This window comes from Tenrec ecaudatus, chromosome 10 (assembly GCF_050624435.1).
Source record: "Tenrec ecaudatus isolate mTenEca1 chromosome 10, mTenEca1.hap1, whole genome shotgun sequence".
Taxonomy (NCBI): Eukaryota; Metazoa; Chordata; class Mammalia; order Afrosoricida; family Tenrecidae; genus Tenrec; species Tenrec ecaudatus.
This window is the reverse complement of record NC_134539.1, coordinates 1,543,546-1,562,122: the sequence shown is the minus strand read 5'-3', so window position 1 is coordinate 1,562,122 and position 18,577 is coordinate 1,543,546. Positions and strand designations below refer to the sequence as shown.

General features: G+C 62.8%; 1 protein-coding gene across 1 annotated transcript; it reads left to right on the top strand.

Annotated features, from left to right (window-relative positions):
• The first annotated feature begins 624 nt into the window (after positions 1 to 624).
• QSOX2 (quiescin sulfhydryl oxidase 2) lies at positions 625 to 17,658 on the top strand. The gene is made up of 12 exons (XM_075559801.1): positions 625 to 979; positions 6,484 to 6,584; positions 6,828 to 6,876; positions 7,134 to 7,239; positions 7,330 to 7,420; positions 8,443 to 8,588; positions 9,240 to 9,377; positions 9,459 to 9,588; positions 11,274 to 11,396; positions 11,988 to 12,138; positions 14,118 to 14,306; positions 15,874 to 17,658. Exons 1-12 carry the CDS (start codon positions 664 to 666, stop codon positions 16,338 to 16,340), a joined length of 2,007 nt encoding a protein of 668 aa, XP_075415916.1. The 5' UTR covers positions 625 to 663; the 3' UTR covers positions 16,341 to 17,658.
• Positions 17,659 to 18,577: the final 919 nt, after the last annotated feature.

Genomic DNA, 18,577 nt, shown 5'->3' with positions numbered 1-18,577 from the left:
AAAGTATTCTAAATTCACATGATTGCTTGTTGAAATTTAATCAGACACCAGAGTGAGGTGTCAGCTCCAGCCCTCTCCTGTCTTACCCTGAGGTTGATGGGAAACTGACGAGCATGAGAATCGGTTAAAAGGGAGATTTTTAAAAAGCCAGATGCCCTGTTCTTCTAAACCAGCACACAGAATCAGAGGCAGCTTTATCTCTTAGGTGTTTGAACGAGGTCCGCCCGAGTGCTCAAAACACGCCTGCCTTCCGGTCCGCGGTAAAGTCAAGGGCAGGGTGGGCAGGGAAAACATCCCAGCAGATTTGCATGTCAGATATGGGTCATATTTATGCTAATACCGGCGGCTGTTAATCCGAAATGCAAATATAAGGAGGGGCCGCTCCGATTGCTTAACTCGCGACCACCTACGCCCGGGCTACCGGAATGCGCGGGGGCGGGGCGAGGGGCGGGGCGAGGCGATGCGGGGGCGGGGCCGGCGCGCGGGAGGGGGTGGGCCCGATGGGTACCGGCCCGGACGCCGCTCGGTGGGACAGAGTGGCGTGGGCGGAGCCTAGTGGCTGGGGCGGGGCCGGGGGCGGGGCCTGGCGGAATCGGGGCGCGCGCGGCGCACGTGACGGCGGTTGCTAGGGTGAAAGGTCAGGGGTCTGCGCGCACTCCCAACATGGCGGCGGCCGGGGCGGCGGCGCGCAGCCCCGGAGCCCGAGCGCGGCCCGCGGCGGAGGCCTGGGTCGCGCGGCCGCCGTGGCCGCTCGTGCTGCTGGCGGCGGCGGCGGCGGCGGCGGCGGGCCCGGCGGCGGGCGGCGCGGCGCGGCTGTACCGGCCCGGCGTGGACGCCGTGTGGGTGCTGGACAGCGGCGGCGTGCGCGAGGCCACGGCCAACAGCTCGGCCGCGTGGCTCGTGCAGTTCTACTCCTCGTGGTGCGGCCACTGCATCGGCTATGCGCCCACCTGGCGGGCCCTGGCCCGGGACGTGCGAGGTGAGGCGCGGCGACCCGGACCCCTGTCCACCCGGAACCCGGCGACCCGCCCGGGCCCCGGGCTTTCCCACTTCCTGCCCGACCCCCGGCCACTCCTGGCCCTGGAAGCCCCGTCTCCATCCTGTTCCAGGTGCGTTCCCTGGATGGGGCGTCGTTGGACGCCCGGGCGCGTCTCCCCGGGAGGTTTGCGCACCTTCTGGCTGCAAAACCTTCTTGCTCCCACTGCCCTCGGGACCCCAGACCCGTCAAGAAACCTCAGCACTCGCTGCCCGCGAGTTTATCCCGACTCAGTGACCCTGAGGGCAGGTTAGCGCTGCCTCCCTCCGTGGGCTTCCTTTAAGGGAGCAGAAGCCCCGTCCGTCCGTCCGTCCGTCGTTATGCCAAGCAGCGGGTGGCTGGAGCGCGGGACCACCTGGGAACTGCTGTGCCGCCCTGTGGACCCTTGGCTCTGTCTTTCTCCTGTGGAGCAGCTGGTGCCCTTGAACTGCTGACTGCCACCAGGGCTCCTGAGGCCCCCACAGGATGTCAGGAAGGCCCTCCAGGGCATGGATGGGCACTGCGAGTCATGTCAGGTCTGAAGCGAGTCAGTGGCGCCCGCCCAGCAAAAGCAAACGGGGCAGGGTGCATCTGCAGCATCCTTCCTGCCTCCCGCCACTGCTTCAGTGTCACCTGGGTTCTGAGGAGACCCCCCACCCACCCACACACACCCCGGGAGGGAGGTTGGGCTCTGTGCTGAGTGCTGGGCTCATCTCTAATTACACATCTCAGTGGGCAAGAGAGTTTACAAATTGCTACCTTTCTTTTCCTACATGGTTTTTTTTTTTAATTTTAAGTAAGGCCCTGCCCAAGCCCGCGTGTTTTTCTCATATCTGAACAAACTTTGCTCCACGTGTGAACAGGACTTTTGGTCGCACGTCTGTCAGAAGGGATGTCACCGGGGCTCCAAACCGGGGCTGTTGCAACCAAGGCGAGTGTGCAGTGAGGGGGAATGCGGGGGGGGGGGGGGGGGGTGACAGGTGGTCCTCCGGGCCATGCCGTTGATTAGTCTCCTTAGGGGACCTCCAGAAAGAGGGCCGCTCCACACGGCGGTCTCCCTGGGCGTCTGCGGGCCAGCGAGGCATGAGGGGTCAGCCCAGCCCGTGAGGGGCTGAGGTCTGGGGTTCTCGGGACGTCCTCTGGGTCGCTTTTCTCGCCGGACTCTTGGTAGGAAGGCGTGCGCAGAAAGCCGGGGCTGCTCCTGTGAGGAAGAAGGCTGCGGCATGTGCAGAGGGATTATTGTGATTTCTTTATTTTGGCTTTGTGACAGGACACCTGGTCCTTCTCTCAAGGGCAGCACGGGCCGTCCCAGATGGTTTTGTTGGGAAGCCTCACCCCACCCTGCCCGGGGGCCTCTGCTTCCCCAAAGTCAGCGTTCCCACTGGACCAGGGATTTAAGTTCCTCAGGGGTGCCCATGCCACCTGTCTGAGGGCCATGAGTGGCAGGGCACTCACTGCGTTTTGGGGGAAGACCAACCAGCTGGAGGCACCACTAAGCTACAGAGGAAGGCGGAGGTGCCTGGGGAAAGGAGCGTGTGCAGCGGGGGTGCTGTGTGGAGTTAGGGTGTCTGCTGTGCGGTGGTGCCTTCTCACTGAGCCTCGCGTGTCCTCACGAACGAGTCTCTAGCATGCACATGCACGCCACCGAGGCCTGAGGCCTCGCCCCCAGGAGCTGCTCCCTTTGCTGAGACCCAAGGCCTCAGAAGCCAGGGCGTCTGCAGGTCTAAGGTTGAGCCTGGGGCCAGTGAAGCCAACTGAGCACCCCTGGTGGGCGGGCTGGCCCAGGCAGCCTTTGCTTCGAGAAAGCAGACAGCTCAGTACCATAGAGAATGGTCAGCCCACATAAGCTCTTGGGAGACGGAAGCAAATACATAAATTCAGGCACAGGCAGCCCTGGTGAGAAGGTCAAGTGTGCATGCCGCCTTTGATGGTGTTGGTTGGGGAGCTGTGGGAGCCGGGCGTGGGGAGCCTTGAGAGTGCACTGCAGCTCTGAGGAAGGCCCCGTCTGATAGCCGAGCCAGAGCAGGCGGGTGGGAGAGGGAGCTGAAGGTGTCCAGATTGGAAAGGAGTGTGAGCTCTGTGTGCCGTGTGGAGGAACCCCGGGCCCACAGGAAGCCGCCTAGAGCGGGCACAGGCATTCCGAGCCGCAGCCTCTTGGAGCTCTGGGGAGCTGCCGTAGGCGCCGCTGTCACGTCTCTGAGCCCTGGCCTGCCTCGAAGCCATGGAGTGGACGCCGGCTCACAGTGGGTTTCAGGGACAGAGAGCCCCGGCCTCCGAGGAGTGGCTGGCGTTTCCAGCCTGCTGACTCTGTGGCTGGCAACCCCGCGGATAGCCCCCGCACCACCAGGAATCCTGGGCCCGCGTGGTGGGGCTCGGACTCTCCAGGGGCCTCGCCTTCCCTGGCAGCTCCCTGCTGCTCCTCTCTGGTGAGCTGTTTTCCGGGTTTGGGGATAGACATGTCAGAAGGAGGCAGCTTAAACAAAAGCGCTGCTGTTGTCTGCAGCAGCCAGGTGCCACCTGGTGTTTGTGTGGGCGAGGGTTAGCCTGTCACTCCCAGGACCTGGCAGGACACGCGGCCGCCCCTGAAAAATCCCATGGCCTGAAGCGGTGGCTGCTGGCCCGATTTGTGCCGCTGCCGCTGCCCGGGAGATAGAGTGGGAAGCCTGTGTCCGGAGCCCAGCGGGCAGCGCTGATTCTGCAGCCTCTGACGTCACTCAGCAGTACCAGTGACCGTGTCAGGTTTCACACGTCCTTGGTGGCACAGCCCAGAGACCCAGGAGGAAGTGGTCCCTGTCTGCTGTCTGTCTCCATTACTCAGGCGTGTCTAACGATGGCTGGGACAGGAGGACACTGCTCACTCTCGCCTGGCGACCTCGGCCCTGTGTGTCCCAGTGAGGTGGTCTCGGGTCTGCATGTGACCCGGCTGTGGGGTCTTTGGGGACGAAACCTGCCTGTAGGCTGGTGGCTGCAGTGTGGGGCCAGGCAGTGGTGTGGCCTGGGAGGGTGCACCTGCGTCACAGAGCAGCTGGAGATGCTGTGGGAATGATGGGCATGGGACACGGGACAGGCAGTGAGCTCACAGACATGCTGCCCACAGGGCGCCACCCACCTTCAGTGGTAAAAACCCACCTCTCTGCTGAGCATGGCCCACTGGGGGTGGCCACAGGGGTCTTCCCACATGCTGCCAATCGGCTGTGGGAACAGGTGGGAAGGGGAACAGGTGGGGAGCAGGAGTGTGGAGTGGACTTGAGGTCAGTTGGCAGCTCTCTCTGGGGCCTGGCCTGGCGCCTGCATCTCAGCCTCAGGGTTTTGTCTTCTGGGGCTGGAGCTCGGGAAGGCCTGGGTGCACACTGGGCTCTGGAGGGCAGGCCAGCCGGGGGCAGGGAGCTCCCACTGCCTGCCCCAGCCTTGTGCTGCTCCCACCCACCCCCTGTGCCACCATGAGCCTGGATGCACTGGCCAGGCGAGACCCCTAGCATGTGGACTGCCAGCTGGCCCAGCATGCCACTTGAACTTGGCACATGGAAACCTTGGCTGAGTGGGCAGGTGAGCCAGAGCCGGGACATGCTGGCATCACCAGGGAGGAGGCAGGACTGCTGCCCCCTCCCCTCTCCTGCCCTCTCCTCCACGGTCCCAGAGCCCGCGGTGGCCTTGCTGTGATGGCCCGGAACTAACTGTTGCTGGGCCAGTATAGAGGTGGGGGGGTGGCCTCGGTGGTAGGGGTGCTGCACGCCGGCTGCTCACAGGTGGGATTGGACCGCCCTGGGTTAGGTGGGGACACACCGCCTCACGCCTGTCTCTTAGCCCAGCCTCTGCACCCCCCAGCTGGCACTTGGGGAGCAGGACAAGGGCTGGTCCCTCGACAGGTGGAGAGGGCGGGTGCCGGCAGAGGGAGCAGAGACCCTGAAGCTACGGCCTGCTTCACTGTGCCGAGCTGGCTGTGCACCCTTTGTGTGGTGGAGAATGCTGCCCATCTGCTGGGTTGCAGTCCCGGCATCTGCTCCCACCCGGCCTTTGCGCTCTGGAAACAAAGGCCTGAAACGGCTGTGTCCCCAGGATGGAGGCCTGCGCTGCTGGTGGGTAGAGTTGTCCCTCGTGTGGGGTGACAGGTGGGCTGTGGGCACAGCTGTAAGGCTCGCAGGGCTGCCGTTGGTGGGCAGCCTAACAGCCCGTGTTCTGAGGCTGACCTGGGGGCCAGGAAGGGCCCCCCTACCAGCTCGACTGCATGTCTAGATTTTTGGCTGGTAGGATTTTTGCCCAAACTTTCTACAGGGACTGCTGCCTGCACCCTGCTGGGACTCTGAGAATTAAGGGCTCAGTCACGTGCTTAAGACGGACAGCAGGTATCCCCACCCCAGTCTGAGGACCCAGTCTGAGACCGTGGGTGGTAGGGCAGGCCTCTGCGGGGGGAGGGTGGGGGTTGGAGACACAGATAGAGAGCCTACTGAAGGCCTGGCAGTGACCTGGGCCTACAGGACCACAGCAGGTGGGAGGGCTGCTGCCGCCCCAATGCTGAAAATGCCCTGACCTTCTGACTGCTGCTGGCGTGTGCTCAGAGTGGCCAGCACATCCCCAATTGGAGGTGGTCACCACTACTTCAGCCGTGGTAGAGACTGACTGGCTCACCACATGAGGAGGCCGAGGAGCGGGGGGGGGGGGGGGGCTGCAACCTCACCAGCCCGGGCTTCGAGGATTCAGGAGGTGCATGCTGAGGTCCAGTCTCCCCGCCCTGGACGGGCCCCAGCCTGTTTGCTGGCCCGTGTCCGCGACTCTTGGACCCTGTGTCCTGCAGCAGTGAAGCAATTCTGTGTGACGGGAGAGAGGCAGCTCTGATGCCCAGGTGGGACTGCTGATGGTGGGCACAGGCCTGGCTCGCCTCTCCGGTACCCCTGCCTCTCACCCTCAGAGCGGAGTGTGTGCCTGTAGGGCGCTCTGTAGGTGTGTGCGCAGCGGGGGGGGGGGGGGACGTGATACCTGAGTCGGCATCGACTGGGTGGCAGTGCTTGGTTTGGGTTTTTTTGGGCAGTTGTTGGTTTGGGGTTCAGTGGGTGGTGTGTGTGTGGGCGCTGAAGCGGGGAGTGAGCCCTTCCCTCTCAGGTGCACACTGACCACTCTGTCCATCTGAGGTGTTTCTGGTGGTGGGGACGCAGCAGGCCTGGCTGGGAGCTGTGCTCGCCCCAGCAGTAGTAGTTTACCCTGCTAAAGCAACACCTCGCTTCTTGCCTGGGGGGTGCCAGGCCGTGCATGGGGTCGAGGCCTTGGCCAGCTGGGCGCTCTGAGGGCGCCGTGGGCGGTGTGCAGGCCCAGCTGACATGGCAGAGCCTCCTCTGTGCTGTCAGTGGAAGCGATGTCCGGGCGCAGAAACGCTTCGTGGTGGAAAGCGTGAGGCTGTGTCAGGCGGCCCCTCCACAAGCATCGAGCCCCGAGAGGCCGCCCGGCTGCCAAGCTGAGCCGTGGTCCCTTTTCAGACTGGGCAGCCGCCATCCGCGTGGCTGCGCTGGACTGCGCCGAGGAGAAGAACCATGAGGTGTGCCGGGCCTACGACATCCACTTCTACCCCACCTTCCGGGTGAGTCCTCCCGGCTGGGCAGCCCTCCTTGTCCTCCCGGCTCTGAGTCCCCGTGTCATGGCTGCCACTCAGCCCACACTGGCTGGTTGGGCAGGGTCCAGCCGGGCTGCTGGTCCTGTGGGCTCGGGCACCCTCTCAGCCAGCAGAACGGCAGTCTGAGGGGGAGGCTCGGAGGACGGCCCGCCCACCCTGGCCTGCTGCCAGCGCTGCCCGGACCTCACTGCCTGCTGTCCTTCCTCCTAGTACTTTAAAGCCCTCACCAAGGACTTCACCACGGGGGACAGTTTCCAAGGTGAGTGCGTCAGCCAACCTCCGAGTCTGTGTCTGTCCCACCCAGTCTCAGGCTCTGCATGCACCCCCACCCCGTATCTGCCCCGTTCAGCCCCAGTGTCTGGCCACTGCTCTCTTGATGGGGCACAGTGCTCATTCCCAGGGCCTGTCCCCTATCTCGTGACCCCCACTCCAGTCAGTGCTGGGCTTGCTTGTGTTTGTCACCCCCTCATGTCGGGTGGCAGCGTGGCTAGGCCTGAGCGTCTCCCTGTGCGGCAGGGGGTGACCGGGAGCTGCGGACGGTGAGGCACAGCATGATTGACTTCCTGCAGAACAGCTCGGAGGGAAGCCGCCCCCCTGCCTGCCCCTCTCTGGAGCCCATCCCGTAAGTCCCATGCTGGGTCCCCTGTGGTGTCCACAGAGACCGTGCAGTGAGACCCAGCTGCACACGAAGCCTCTTCTTTTCTCTGAAAAGGCCCCAGGATGCCCTGTCCCTGCTGGACACCCACGATGACCACTATATGGCTTTGATCCTGGAAAGCAGCGACTCCTACGTTGGACGAGAGGTACTATGTGCGCAGGCGGAGCTGGACAGTGGCCTGAAGGTGGCCTCTGGACACGTGGATCTCAAACTGCACCATCCCGAGGATCTCCCGCCTGCTACGCCCTCCCCAAGACCCACCAAGTGGGGTCTGTTCTCACTTCAGGGACTGGTTAGGGACTCCCCGTGAGCATCTGCCACCCAGGGGAACCCTCTGCGGCCGAGCTCCCATCCTGGGGTTCCTGGGGAGTCCCATTGAAACCCCCTCCTGGGCCTTCTATGGCGGATGGTAGAGCCCTTAAGCTGGGCCCCAAGCCGAGCCTGGCTCTGCGTGTGCCAGAATCAGCCTTGTCCGCCAGCTGGCCTCTGCTGCCCCTCTTTGCAGGGCTCTCCCTGGTCACTGCCACCATCTCTCTGGGCCTGGGGGGTTCCCACACAGGGACCCCAGAGCCAGAGGACACTGCTCCTGTCTCCCCTTAGGCCCCCTGCACCTCATGCTTGATCCTGTCCCCGCCCCCCACGATGCTGTACATTTTATTAGATGTCGGCACACAATCCTGTCCCCTGGTGGAGCATGAGCACCTCGTTTGCATGGCCCCACCCATAACTGGCCGCATTTCAGACTGGGCACAGGCAGCCATCATAGACTGATGTGGTCAGGGTTCCTGCCCTGGACTGGCTGTGACCCTCTGTCACAGGGACCATGAAAGTGCACAGAGAAGAGCCCTGGTGGCCCAGTGGTTAAGCGTTCGGCTGCTCATTGAAGGACTGGCTGTTTAACGCCCCCCCCCAGTTCCACAGGGAGGCCTGGCAGTCTGCTCCCATAGAGTGTGCACCCAGGGGGCTCTGTGAGTGGGTGTCAACCTCTAGACACCCGACAGCAGCTGTGGGTCCCCTCCTCCCCACGAAGGTTATGTACAGAGAGGACGTGTCTGGTTGGTGTCTGTCAGCATGGCTGCGCTGTGGTTCCTGCCACGCGTTCCCCCCTCCCCTCTCCCCTGCTGGGAGGGGCTCGTGCTGCGCTGACAGGCTCTCCACTCCTGCCAGGTGGCCCTGGATCTGGTCCCCTACGAGGAGGTGGTGGTGAAGAGACTGCTGGACTCAGACCCCGAGCTACTCAGGAAGCTGGGAGTGTCCCACGTCCCTTCCTGTTACCTGCGCTACCCCAACGGGACACGCGGTGTGGTTAACGTGTGAGTGCCCGCTTTGCTGGGGGTCCCGGGACTCGTCCACATATGGACACTTATGGATAAAAAAAAGGCTTCTTGGACCAGGAAAGACGGCACCTGGCCCACCCCCCAGGTGTGATGGTCTGACCACAGTGGGGGCCATTCATCCAGGCTGTATTTCATGTCTCCACAAGGCCCTTCAGCATGTTCTCTCAAGCCAGCTGACTACCCAAGCAGCATGCTAGCCCCTGGCCCTCCCTGCTTAGGCCTCCGAACCTGTGGGTGCTTTGCAGGTGCACCTGGAGGTGAGATCAGCCATGACTGCTAACTCCTGTTGGCAGTGAGGCTGGTCCCCTCCACCCTCCTGGTGAGGGCTCACCCTCCCACTGCCTGGCTGGCCTGTCCACTGGGTGCAGGCCCCACCCACCTGAATCCCCGTGTCATGCACCTTACCCGGCAGGGACGGGTTGAGCAAGGCAGCTAAGAGAGGGGAGCATCCGTCCTACTTCCCTCACCCACCAAGCTGTACCCCTCGCTGTCCAGTCTGCCCACCTGCCGTCCTGACCTCCCCAGCCAGCAAGTAGCCGTCCCTACAGAGGAGAGGCTCCGGGCAGAGCTCTTCGATGGGCCCGTGGTCTGTCTGGACTGTTGACCAACAGAGCCCACTCCCCACAGGGGGAAGCCGCTCCGCTCTTTCTTCTCTGCCTTCCTGAAGTCACTGCCCGGTGTGAGGAAAAGGCCACTCTCCCTGCCGCCAGAAGAGCCTGGAGGAGGAGAGGAGACAGAGACCCTGGTCTGGAGGGAGTTTGACAGGCAGGTTCCCTTCTCCTTGATGGGGGCCCTGAGGCAGGTGGGCAGTGCGGGCAGGCCTGGTAACGGCGGCCCCACCCCCAGGGCCCGGCTGTACACTGCAGACCTGGAATCGGCACTGCACTACCTCCTGCGAGTGGAGTTGGCCGCCCACCGCTCGCTGGCGGGGGAGGAGCTCCAGACACTCAAGGACTTCACCACACTACTTGCCAAGGTGGGTCCCTGTGCCCGTCTCTGCCGCCGGACCGCTATGCCTGAGCTGTCGCAAAGCTGGGGAGGGCCAGATCAGAGACTGACTCTCCGTAGCCACTCAGCTGCTCGCCCGGAGTCTGCGGTTCAGACCCACCAGCCCTCTGCTCCGCACAGGTTCACAGCCTCGGAAACCCAGCTGGCCTCAGGTGCCCGCCTGGCGTGGGTGCAGCATGGGGCTCAGTGTGGCCCTGTCAGAGGGCAGCGCAGAGGAAGAGGGGTGGCCTGTACTCCTAGTTGGGTGGCTTGGTGGGCTTGTGATGGGGGTAGACAGACCTGGAGAGCTGGGGAAGCTGTTGGGACAGGGAAGTTCAGGGAAGGGGTCGCCTTAACTGGTGTTGGAGCTGAGGACTCTTGAGGTCACCCAGGGAAGGAGGAGGCAGCCAGCCCTTGAGCCTCGAGGGGCCCAGCTAGGAGGACCTGCCCAAGAGCATCAGGAACCAGCAGATGCAGGGAGGCTGGAGACCACAGGGTGGCCAGGCAGGCAGGGTCCTGAGAGCCTTGTCCCTGAGAAGGTGCAGCTGTAAGGAGAGGACGGGGAGGGGCTTGGGCCTGGGAGCCAGAGGTCAAGAACAGCCTCAGGTCTGCACACAGGTTTGGGGGGCTGGGACTGAACCTCCTGCCTCAGGAGCAAGTGAAGTGGTCTAGGCACTGGCTGGGTTTGAGAGGAGGGGGTTGGAGGGGGCCCCTGCTAGGAACAGCTCCTGACTGGCTGGGCAGTAAAGCAGGAAGCCGCCCTACTGGCCGGGGCAGACCTGTCCCTGACACGCTCTGACCTCAGCCCTCACTTGGCAGACCCTCTGAGTGGGTGCCTGGGCCTCCTGGTCTAGGAGGGGCAATGCTTCTGGTCCCTTAGGCCCCCTGGGACAGAAACTGGGCATGTCGCTGGGCTGTGCTGTGGGGGATGTGATTCCAGCAGGCAGCTAGGCCTGTGGTCAGGGCACATCTGAGTTGCTGGCCCCCCTGGGTACACACATACACACTCCACCCCCACCCCCGCCTGCCCCTCCCCTTGATTTGTTGGAGAGAGGACACCCAGGCTGACATGTGGAGGGAGATCTGCACCACCACCCTCCCGCCCTCCCTGTCTCTCTCCTGTGGTGGAGAGCGGGGTGGAGGGAGTTGGGGCTCCTGGGTAGCTGAGGCAGCGGGAACTCCAGCCTCTGCTGAAGTTGGGGCTGGAGATGGGGGTGGTGTTGTGAGCTCTCTTCTTTGCTCCGGAGGCGGCTGGGGCGTGCGGACAGTGGTTTTAGTGGAGTGCTTGCGGCCCGGCCATAGCATAGGTGGGGCACTGAGTCAACACCTGCCCCAGAGCATGCCCTGCATAGGGGTCACAGCGGCAGGCAAGGGGCACGAGTTGCTGTGAACCAGAAGCAGCAGTTTCTAGAAGGTTCCCTGAGCACTTGGCCTCTCCATCTGGTGGTATTACGCCCCCTCTCTCTGGCTGGTCACTGAAGTGGTACTTGACACGAGGGCGGCTTGGGAGAGCTGGACAGCGTGTTCACCCTCCAGCCCCTCGGGCACCCCCCTCAAGGGATAGCCTCCCCCTCACTTGCAGACCGGCGCCCTGTGGCTGAGTTTGGGGTGGTCTGTGGTCGCCCAGGGGCTCTGGGCCCAGACCCCAGTGGGTGTCTGTGTGACTCTCTGCAGCTGTTCCCTGGCCGGCCGCCCGTCACAAAGCTCCTGGAGATGCTGCAGGAGTGGCTGGGCAGCCTGCCCCTGGACAGGGTCCCCTACAACGCCGTCCTTGACCTGGTCAACAACAAGATGCGGGTGAGTCCCCGTGGGCACGCCACACCCGCTACACACGCCCACGCTTGGAGTCAGGGAGAGTGAGTGGGGGCCCTGCTTAGAAACAGGAGATGGGTCCTTGGGCTCCGCGGGCCACCCACGTAACCCAAAGCACGTCTTAGGAGACCGGGACCCGGGTTCCCAGCACATGCCGCCTCCTGTGTGATCTCCACACAGTGACCCAGACAGAGAGTCCCCAGTGGGCTTTCAGCAGCTGCCCTCTCAGACAATCAGTCCCCTCCCTTCTCTCACCACCACCTGACCCTTTGTTCTGCCAATGAGAGGTCTGAGCTTCAGGGTCACTGCTCCTGGCTGTGAGAGAAGATGACGTCCTTCATGCTGAGCACTGCTAACGCCCCAAAACCCAGGGAGAACTTCTCCAGTGAAAGAAGAGCAGGGCACAGTCCCACACTCTAGGGGGTCCCCAGTGACAGGGACACCTCGCCCCCCTCTCTTTGGAGTGCTTTTCATGGGGGAAAGGCAGAGATCGCACATGGACCCAAGCCCCGGTCAAGGGCAGTGGTCAGCATTTTTCACTTTAAAATGACCTGCTAGTCTTTCTAATTTTCTCAGATTTCTGGAATATCCCTTACCAATCACGTCAAGTGGGTTGGGTGTCAAGGAAGCAGACCAGAGTTGAGGGGCTACCCGTGTGGCCTCTGGATGTTGTTCCACACCCTGACGGTTCAGGCCGGAGCTCACCCAGAAGCGCTAGCTGGCACAGGTGAGTCAGCCCAGGTGTGCTGGGTCCCACATGCCACATCCAGGGCCCATCGCGTCCAGTGCGGACTGAAGGCTGAGCAAGGCTTAGTTTGCTGCAAAACGGTGTTTTGCTTTCACTGATGTTTGTTTCGCCTTAGAACAGGCGCTTTCTCGCAGCTTCTGGTTCTGTGGGCGCCGCAGTGTGGGCTCGGCTCAGCTGGGTGACTACAGCACGTGGTGAGAGCCACTGGTCCCAGGGCCTCAGATGGTCTCAGGCCCCACAGCCAGCCAGCCCCCCTGCAGTGGCACAGCCCTCAGGAGGGTCACAAGGCCCCACTTCTTGCACGTCAGTGGCCAGAGTCAGACGCGCCCCGTGGTGAGAGAATGGACCCCAGCCACCGTGGGGAGGAGCGGCCACATCGCGGAGGGCGGAGGGCGGGCTGTGGGACCAGTGTTGGACTGAGGATCCTCCTGCCCCGTGACTCACCGGGGTGATCTCCAGGGCTCAGGCAAGCTCTAAGCCTCCAGTTCAAGAGTCACACAGGGAAAGGGGGCTTGTGTTTTAGGGGGGCTCAGGGGCTGCCAAGTGAAATGGAGACAACGCTGGCACTGACTTCTGATACCCACCCAGCCCACTCCTGGTCATCACTAATTGGACCCCTGGACCCACACCTTCGACCCCTGGTCACGGCCATCTCTACACCCAAGCCTGACCCCTGAGACCCAATTGTCAGCAGCCCATCCTGGCTGCCTGCACCACCTGGACCAGACAGGCACTGACAGCAGCACATGCCTGGGGACTGGCCCTTCTAAGCTCACGTCCCGAGTCTGTGAGACAGTCTATTCTGGCTGCCCACAGTGAGTCACGGGCACCAGTACTGGCACCCGGGGCACTGGCTCTCCCTCGGGAATGTGGGGACAGCCTAGAAGGGGGAGCTGTGGGTGGGAGAAGGGCGTCTGGAGCTCTCCTTTCTGCCCAGCGTTTCCGTAAAGCTGGAGAAAGCCGTGAGCACCAGGTACCAGTGCAGAGAAGGCTTGGGCAGCCGAGGCTGGCCGCTTCCCCTCGGCCAAGAGAGCTGATGCAGAGCCAAAGCATGTGTCTCCTGCAGGAGAATTGGGTCAGGGGGGGCTGCAGATTATGTCTTAGGAAGTCCCCCCTCTCCTTATTCCTGCCTAAGCCCTGTCCCCGCCCTCTCGAAAGCCTGCGTGCCCCAATCCTCCCAGGTGCAGGCTGGGATCTTGGCCACTTTACAGATTAGGGTGGCGGCCGTGCGGGCCGGGAAAGGGATTACCCGGTGATGAGCAGCCGTGGTGCCACCCAGACACCCCGCCGTGCCCTCTGCATGCAGGCACGTGCAGCTCCCACAGGCCTTGCCATCAGCCATGGCACCCCCCCCCCCCAGAGGGCCAGCATGCTCTGTGGGCTGCGTGCCGCGCGGCCCTGCGCTGCCCCAGGCAGGTCCGGTGTTCTGCGTTTCTTCTAATGCCGTGTCTGATCTGTGTTAATCTTGTGGCTCTCAGTGCGCCCTCTCAATCCCTGATTAGACGTCTGGCCAGGGTCTCTCTCAGGACCTGGCGCAGCCGCCTTCCGTGGGCATGTCTAGGAAGAACGACTGCATCCCGCCAGCATCTCTGTGCCCTCTCAGAGCAGCTCAGCTCCCTGCAGCGGTGTGCGGGCTCTCAGGGCTGAGACGGCGAGCAGAGGGAGTGCCGGGGCCCCCAGGGGCCTGCTCTCAGGCGTCTTCAGTCGGAGTCGCCCAGCCACGGCAGACACTGGACGTGCTGCACCACCATGCACAGGGCTGGCGTGCGGGCCCACACGCACAGCACACACAGGCTGTCCGCTGTCCCAGCGGCGTGGGTGGGTGTGTTTGGGCAGTGCCGGCCCTGGTGTGTCACAGCCTTGTGTTCTCAGCAGCACGTGTGCCCTGGCTCTCACTGGTCCTGCTCTTGGGGAGGTTGCTGCCCGCGTGCACTGCCCATGCCACTCCCACCCCACAGGTTTCGAAGGCGCCCCCCAGGCGGTGCTGCAGACCCTGAGGGCGTACGTCCGCACCTTCTTTGGGTGCAAGGAGTGTGGGGAGCACTTTGAGGAGATGGCGAAGGAGTCCATGGATGCAGTGGAGACCCCCGACCAGGCTGTGCTCTGGCTCTGGAAGAAACATAATGTCGTCAACAGCCGCCTGGCAGGTGAGCGCACCTCACTCCGGAGGGCTGTCCACCAGGGAGCAAGGGCACTGTCCACCTGCAGACGCTGGGGCCACTCGGGCTTCTTGGGCCTCCAAGGACCTAGTGCTCACCCCTGCTGGCCTGCAGGGCTCGCCCCGGCTGAGCAGAGTTGTTGGGCCCTGCCCCACTTAGTCTCTGGAGCTTCACTGGCCCCGCAGGGTGGGGGGCTGTAGCAGCATCACCAGGTCCCGCCAATATGAACCATTGCGTCCGCCTGATGGTGTTTAAACGAGGGAAATAGGGCACACATCCTTCCTCAATTCAGTAATTTAAACTACGTAAATCAATGACAGATTAAAATTAGGCTTAAAATACAGAAACACAGGCGCGGCGCAGCCGGCTTGATCCGCAGCGTCACGGGCTGTCGTGGCAGGAGCACTAAGGGAAATTGGTTTGTCTGCATGGTGATGGTGTCTGCCCTCTGCCTCAGCGAATGGAGGCTGTGGGCACGGGGGACCCAGTGTCCCCGTAGACCTCACAGCCTCGCCCTCCCCAACCACAGGGCTTTGACTCTAGCCGGAGTCCCGGCTCTCTGAGAGCCTGTGCCATGTGCACACACCCATACAGCGAGGGGCGAGGGTCGTGCGCCACCAAGGAGGGAGGGCTGTGGCAGGGTGAGGACTTCGGGGTCATGTGTACAGGGGCACTGAGGGGTCCCCTCAGCACAGCAGTGGGTGGGACTGATGGGCCACAGCGGGTTTGCTGCAGCCCAGACCCAATGGCAGGATTCTCCAGGGTCGTTTAGTGACGCGGTGCTTGTCAGGTGCTCAGGGGCCCAGGCAGTCCAGCGAGGGAGGAGTGGTCACAGGATGGGTGGGGCAGTTCAGCTGAGGTGTGCTGGTGGGGACACTGGCCTGAGGGCTTAGCCGAGGAGGAAGGGAGTGGGGTCTCTGTACTCTTTGCCCCCTTGTTCTGACGGGGGCACTGCAGAGGAGTGATCTGGTCCCACGGTCCTGAGAGTGGTTCAGCCAAGGGAAGGGGTGGCCCTGCTTCCCGGAGGGTCACGGAGCCAAGAGAGTAGTCATTGTACCGGTGCGCTGCGTCTGGTCTGGCTGCGGGCACGAGGACTGTCCTGAGATGACAGTCCTGCTGGTCTGGGTGGTTGAGCGAGTGATGTTGGTATGCTTTTGGGAGGGCGGGGCAGTAGGCCTCTGGCCTTTAGAAGTGCCCTGTGTCGGGCTCTGCAGGACGCTTGCACGTAATGTCCCCAAAGCGACTGCCCTAGTTGGTGGTGGGGCCTGGTCCCAGTGCGGTGAAGGTCTTGTGGCTGAGGGTTGGTTGGGTGTGGTCGGCATGAGGTTGGGCCACTCTCTGGGTAGACATGGGCTTGCTGAGGGGAGAGGCAGGCAGTTCTAGGTGCCAGCCAGGTTAGGCCTGAGGGGCTTCAGAAAGCAAAGGAGGACATGCAGACGGGGAGTGTGCGGGGGCAGGGCCCCCAGGTGGGAGGTAGAGAGGGGGGGGTGGAGCATTCAGGGGCAGGTGCCCTAGGGGTGGGAGGCGCTCTGTCACCTCCCTCTCACTTTTCCAGGCCATCCGAGTGAGGACCCCAGGTTCCCCAAGGCCCCATGGCCTACCCCAGACCTCTGCCCAGCTTGCCATGAGGAAGTCCGGGGCGTGGACAGCTGGGACGAGAGCCAGGTGCTCACCTTCCTGAAGCAACACTACAGCCGTGCCAACCTCCTGGACACATACTCCGTAGACCCCGGGGGCCACGGCGAGGAGGGCGAGAGAGGGCACCCCGGGAGTCTCAGCCCACCAGGTGCACTGGGCCCCCACTCCATTCTTTTGGGGAACCTGGCCAGCAGACTGGACACCAAGGCCCATGTGGCACCCGCTGTCACAGTGGCCTTCCTCGGGGCGGGCTTCTCCAGCCTGGACATGAGCCTGTGTGTACTGCTCTACGTGGCCTCCTCCCTCTTCCTCATGCTCATGTACTTCTTCTTCCGCGTGCGCTCCAGGCGCTGGAAGGTCAAGCACTGCCCGCCCACCGTGTAGGCAGGGCCCCCACCCCACAGCTGTGCCCAGCTACCCTCGGGCTGTCTGCCCCTGATGGCCCCTCCCTGGGGGATCGGGCACCTTCGGGGGCAGAGGCCTGTCCGAGAGACCCAGTGGGCACTCTCTGGGGCAGAGGCCCATCTGAGATGCTCCTCTGCCTGGAGGTCAGGCCATGTTGCCTCCTCCCCAAGGGGCCTCGGCCCCTCTTGCCTTTATGACTCTTCTGGACTCTGTCCTCATGGAGCCCTGTGCTTCTGCGTGGGCACCAGGCTGACCCAGCTGCCACCCTCCTCTCTGAGAAGCGTCTCCCTTAACTGCCTGAGGGGACACTGTGGGGAGCTGCTGCGGTGCTCCGCCTCTGCCTCCGTGGTGAACTTAGATGGGAGGGAGGTGAGGGGCCTCCTCTATGATTGTAGCCAAACTGTAATCGGGTCTCAGGGCCTGATCTGGGCAACGCCTTAATATTGGAAACAAGACGATGTGTAAAACCCCCAAAAGCATCGGGCAGAACTTGCATCGGAGCAAACTGCCCTGGCAGGCGTGCAGGTGGCTCCTCTCATGGCTGGTGTCAGGTTCTCCATTGTGTGGGATGCAATCACCTGGGGAGACGGGCAAGGACAAGCCCCGCCCAGGCTGTCTCAGGTGTTCGCCCCTCTTCTGGGGAGGGATCAATGGAGGAACCCCAGAGCTCTGGAAGCCATGCCTCTGTGGGCCACCGTGGGCCCCCAGGCCCTGCTCTGTTTCTTCCTTCTTGGATACTTTGTTCAGCACCTGGAAGCCGCTGCATTTGGCAAACTGCCCCCTCTCCCTGTTAGGAGGGTGCTGGGTCACTGTGACTGCCGGCCCTCAGGCAAAGGAGCTGGGGTTTGGACCGTTCTGGGGCCCTTGACCCTGGCACTTGTTTCATGAGGAGAGCTGCAGTGTGAAGTTGCCCTTCGGGGCTGGGCTTTGTGAGTCCCTGGGGGGCCTTGTGGCCAGACCCCCAGAGAAAGGGAAGCAAGTGAGTTCTTTGGCTGCTTGGCACCCACTCAGCTCGGCATCAACTCAGCTGGGCTCTGGGGGGAGACCTGGCTTTCAGTCTGGACCCCACCTTGAACAGGTTAAGGTATATTTTCTAGATTTCTAAGTATTATAAGAGGTATGGAAGCTGATGGATATAATAGTTCTGTAATTTAAATGTCTATTTATTTTCATGGGAAGATTTAATTAAAAGGCATGGATATGTCACTGCAGTTTTGGACCTGTGAGGAAGCGAACCTTTTGTATTTAAATGAACATGATAATGTGCACATTTTTGAAATAAAGAAATCTGACATTTGGAGAGACTTTCTTTCTAAGAAGTTCGTCATGACTGCCCAGAGGGCAGGAGGGCCTGGGGGCCAGGACCTGCCCTCCCTCGTCCTACATGTGCTCCTGTCAGCCCTGGGCTTGTGATGATGAACTGGAAGCTTCTCGGAAGAGTTTGAAAAGGGTAGAGGGTGAGGTTCCTTGGGGGTCTCCTGAGGGGAGAGAGGCCTGCAGGAGACCACACCTCGACCTGCGGTCAGGGGGAGCGGTGGCCCTGGGAGCCTCGTAGGAGCTGTAAACTTCTGCATAGTTGGAAGGCCAGGGCTGGACTTTTCTAGGCATGGGGGGCTTGGGTAGCAGAGAAAGGGCCCCTGCCCAGCCAGGACCCCAGCTAGGTGGAGCAGGGCCTGGGGCCTTGCTGGTGGCCCTGGGTCCATTAGGCCCCAAGTTATGGTGGGTGGGGGTTTCCACTGATGTTTGGGGTGGCTGGGTAAGGTGCATACCCCCAGGGCCTGGCTGAGGGGAGGGGAGGGAAGGAGAAAGGGCTGAAAGTTGGAGGCCAGGCAGCAGGTGGGTCTCGGCTGGCCAGCAGGAGCCTCCCTGTGGACTTGACTAGCTGCCTGGCCCGCTCACAGCGAAGACGTGGCAACCTGGGGATCTGGGCACCCTGAAGCTGCGGGGCTTTGGGCTAACCTCAGGTCTGGAGGAAGGGGGCGGGGCAGGCCCTGGGGGCGGGGAGGGCTGGGCTCCGAGGGGGCTGCACTAGTACAAGACACCAGCGGGGGTTAGGAGGAGGGGGGTGTCTAGGAGAAGAAGGGAAGGCCAGGGGATGGGGCTGGACCAAGGGGGTGCAGGGAGGCGGCCAGGGGCCAGAGGGTGGGGGCTGCGACATCATGTGGGCGGGGGCGGGGCCCCCCAGGGTCGGGTGGGGGCGGGGCCGTGGTCTGCGG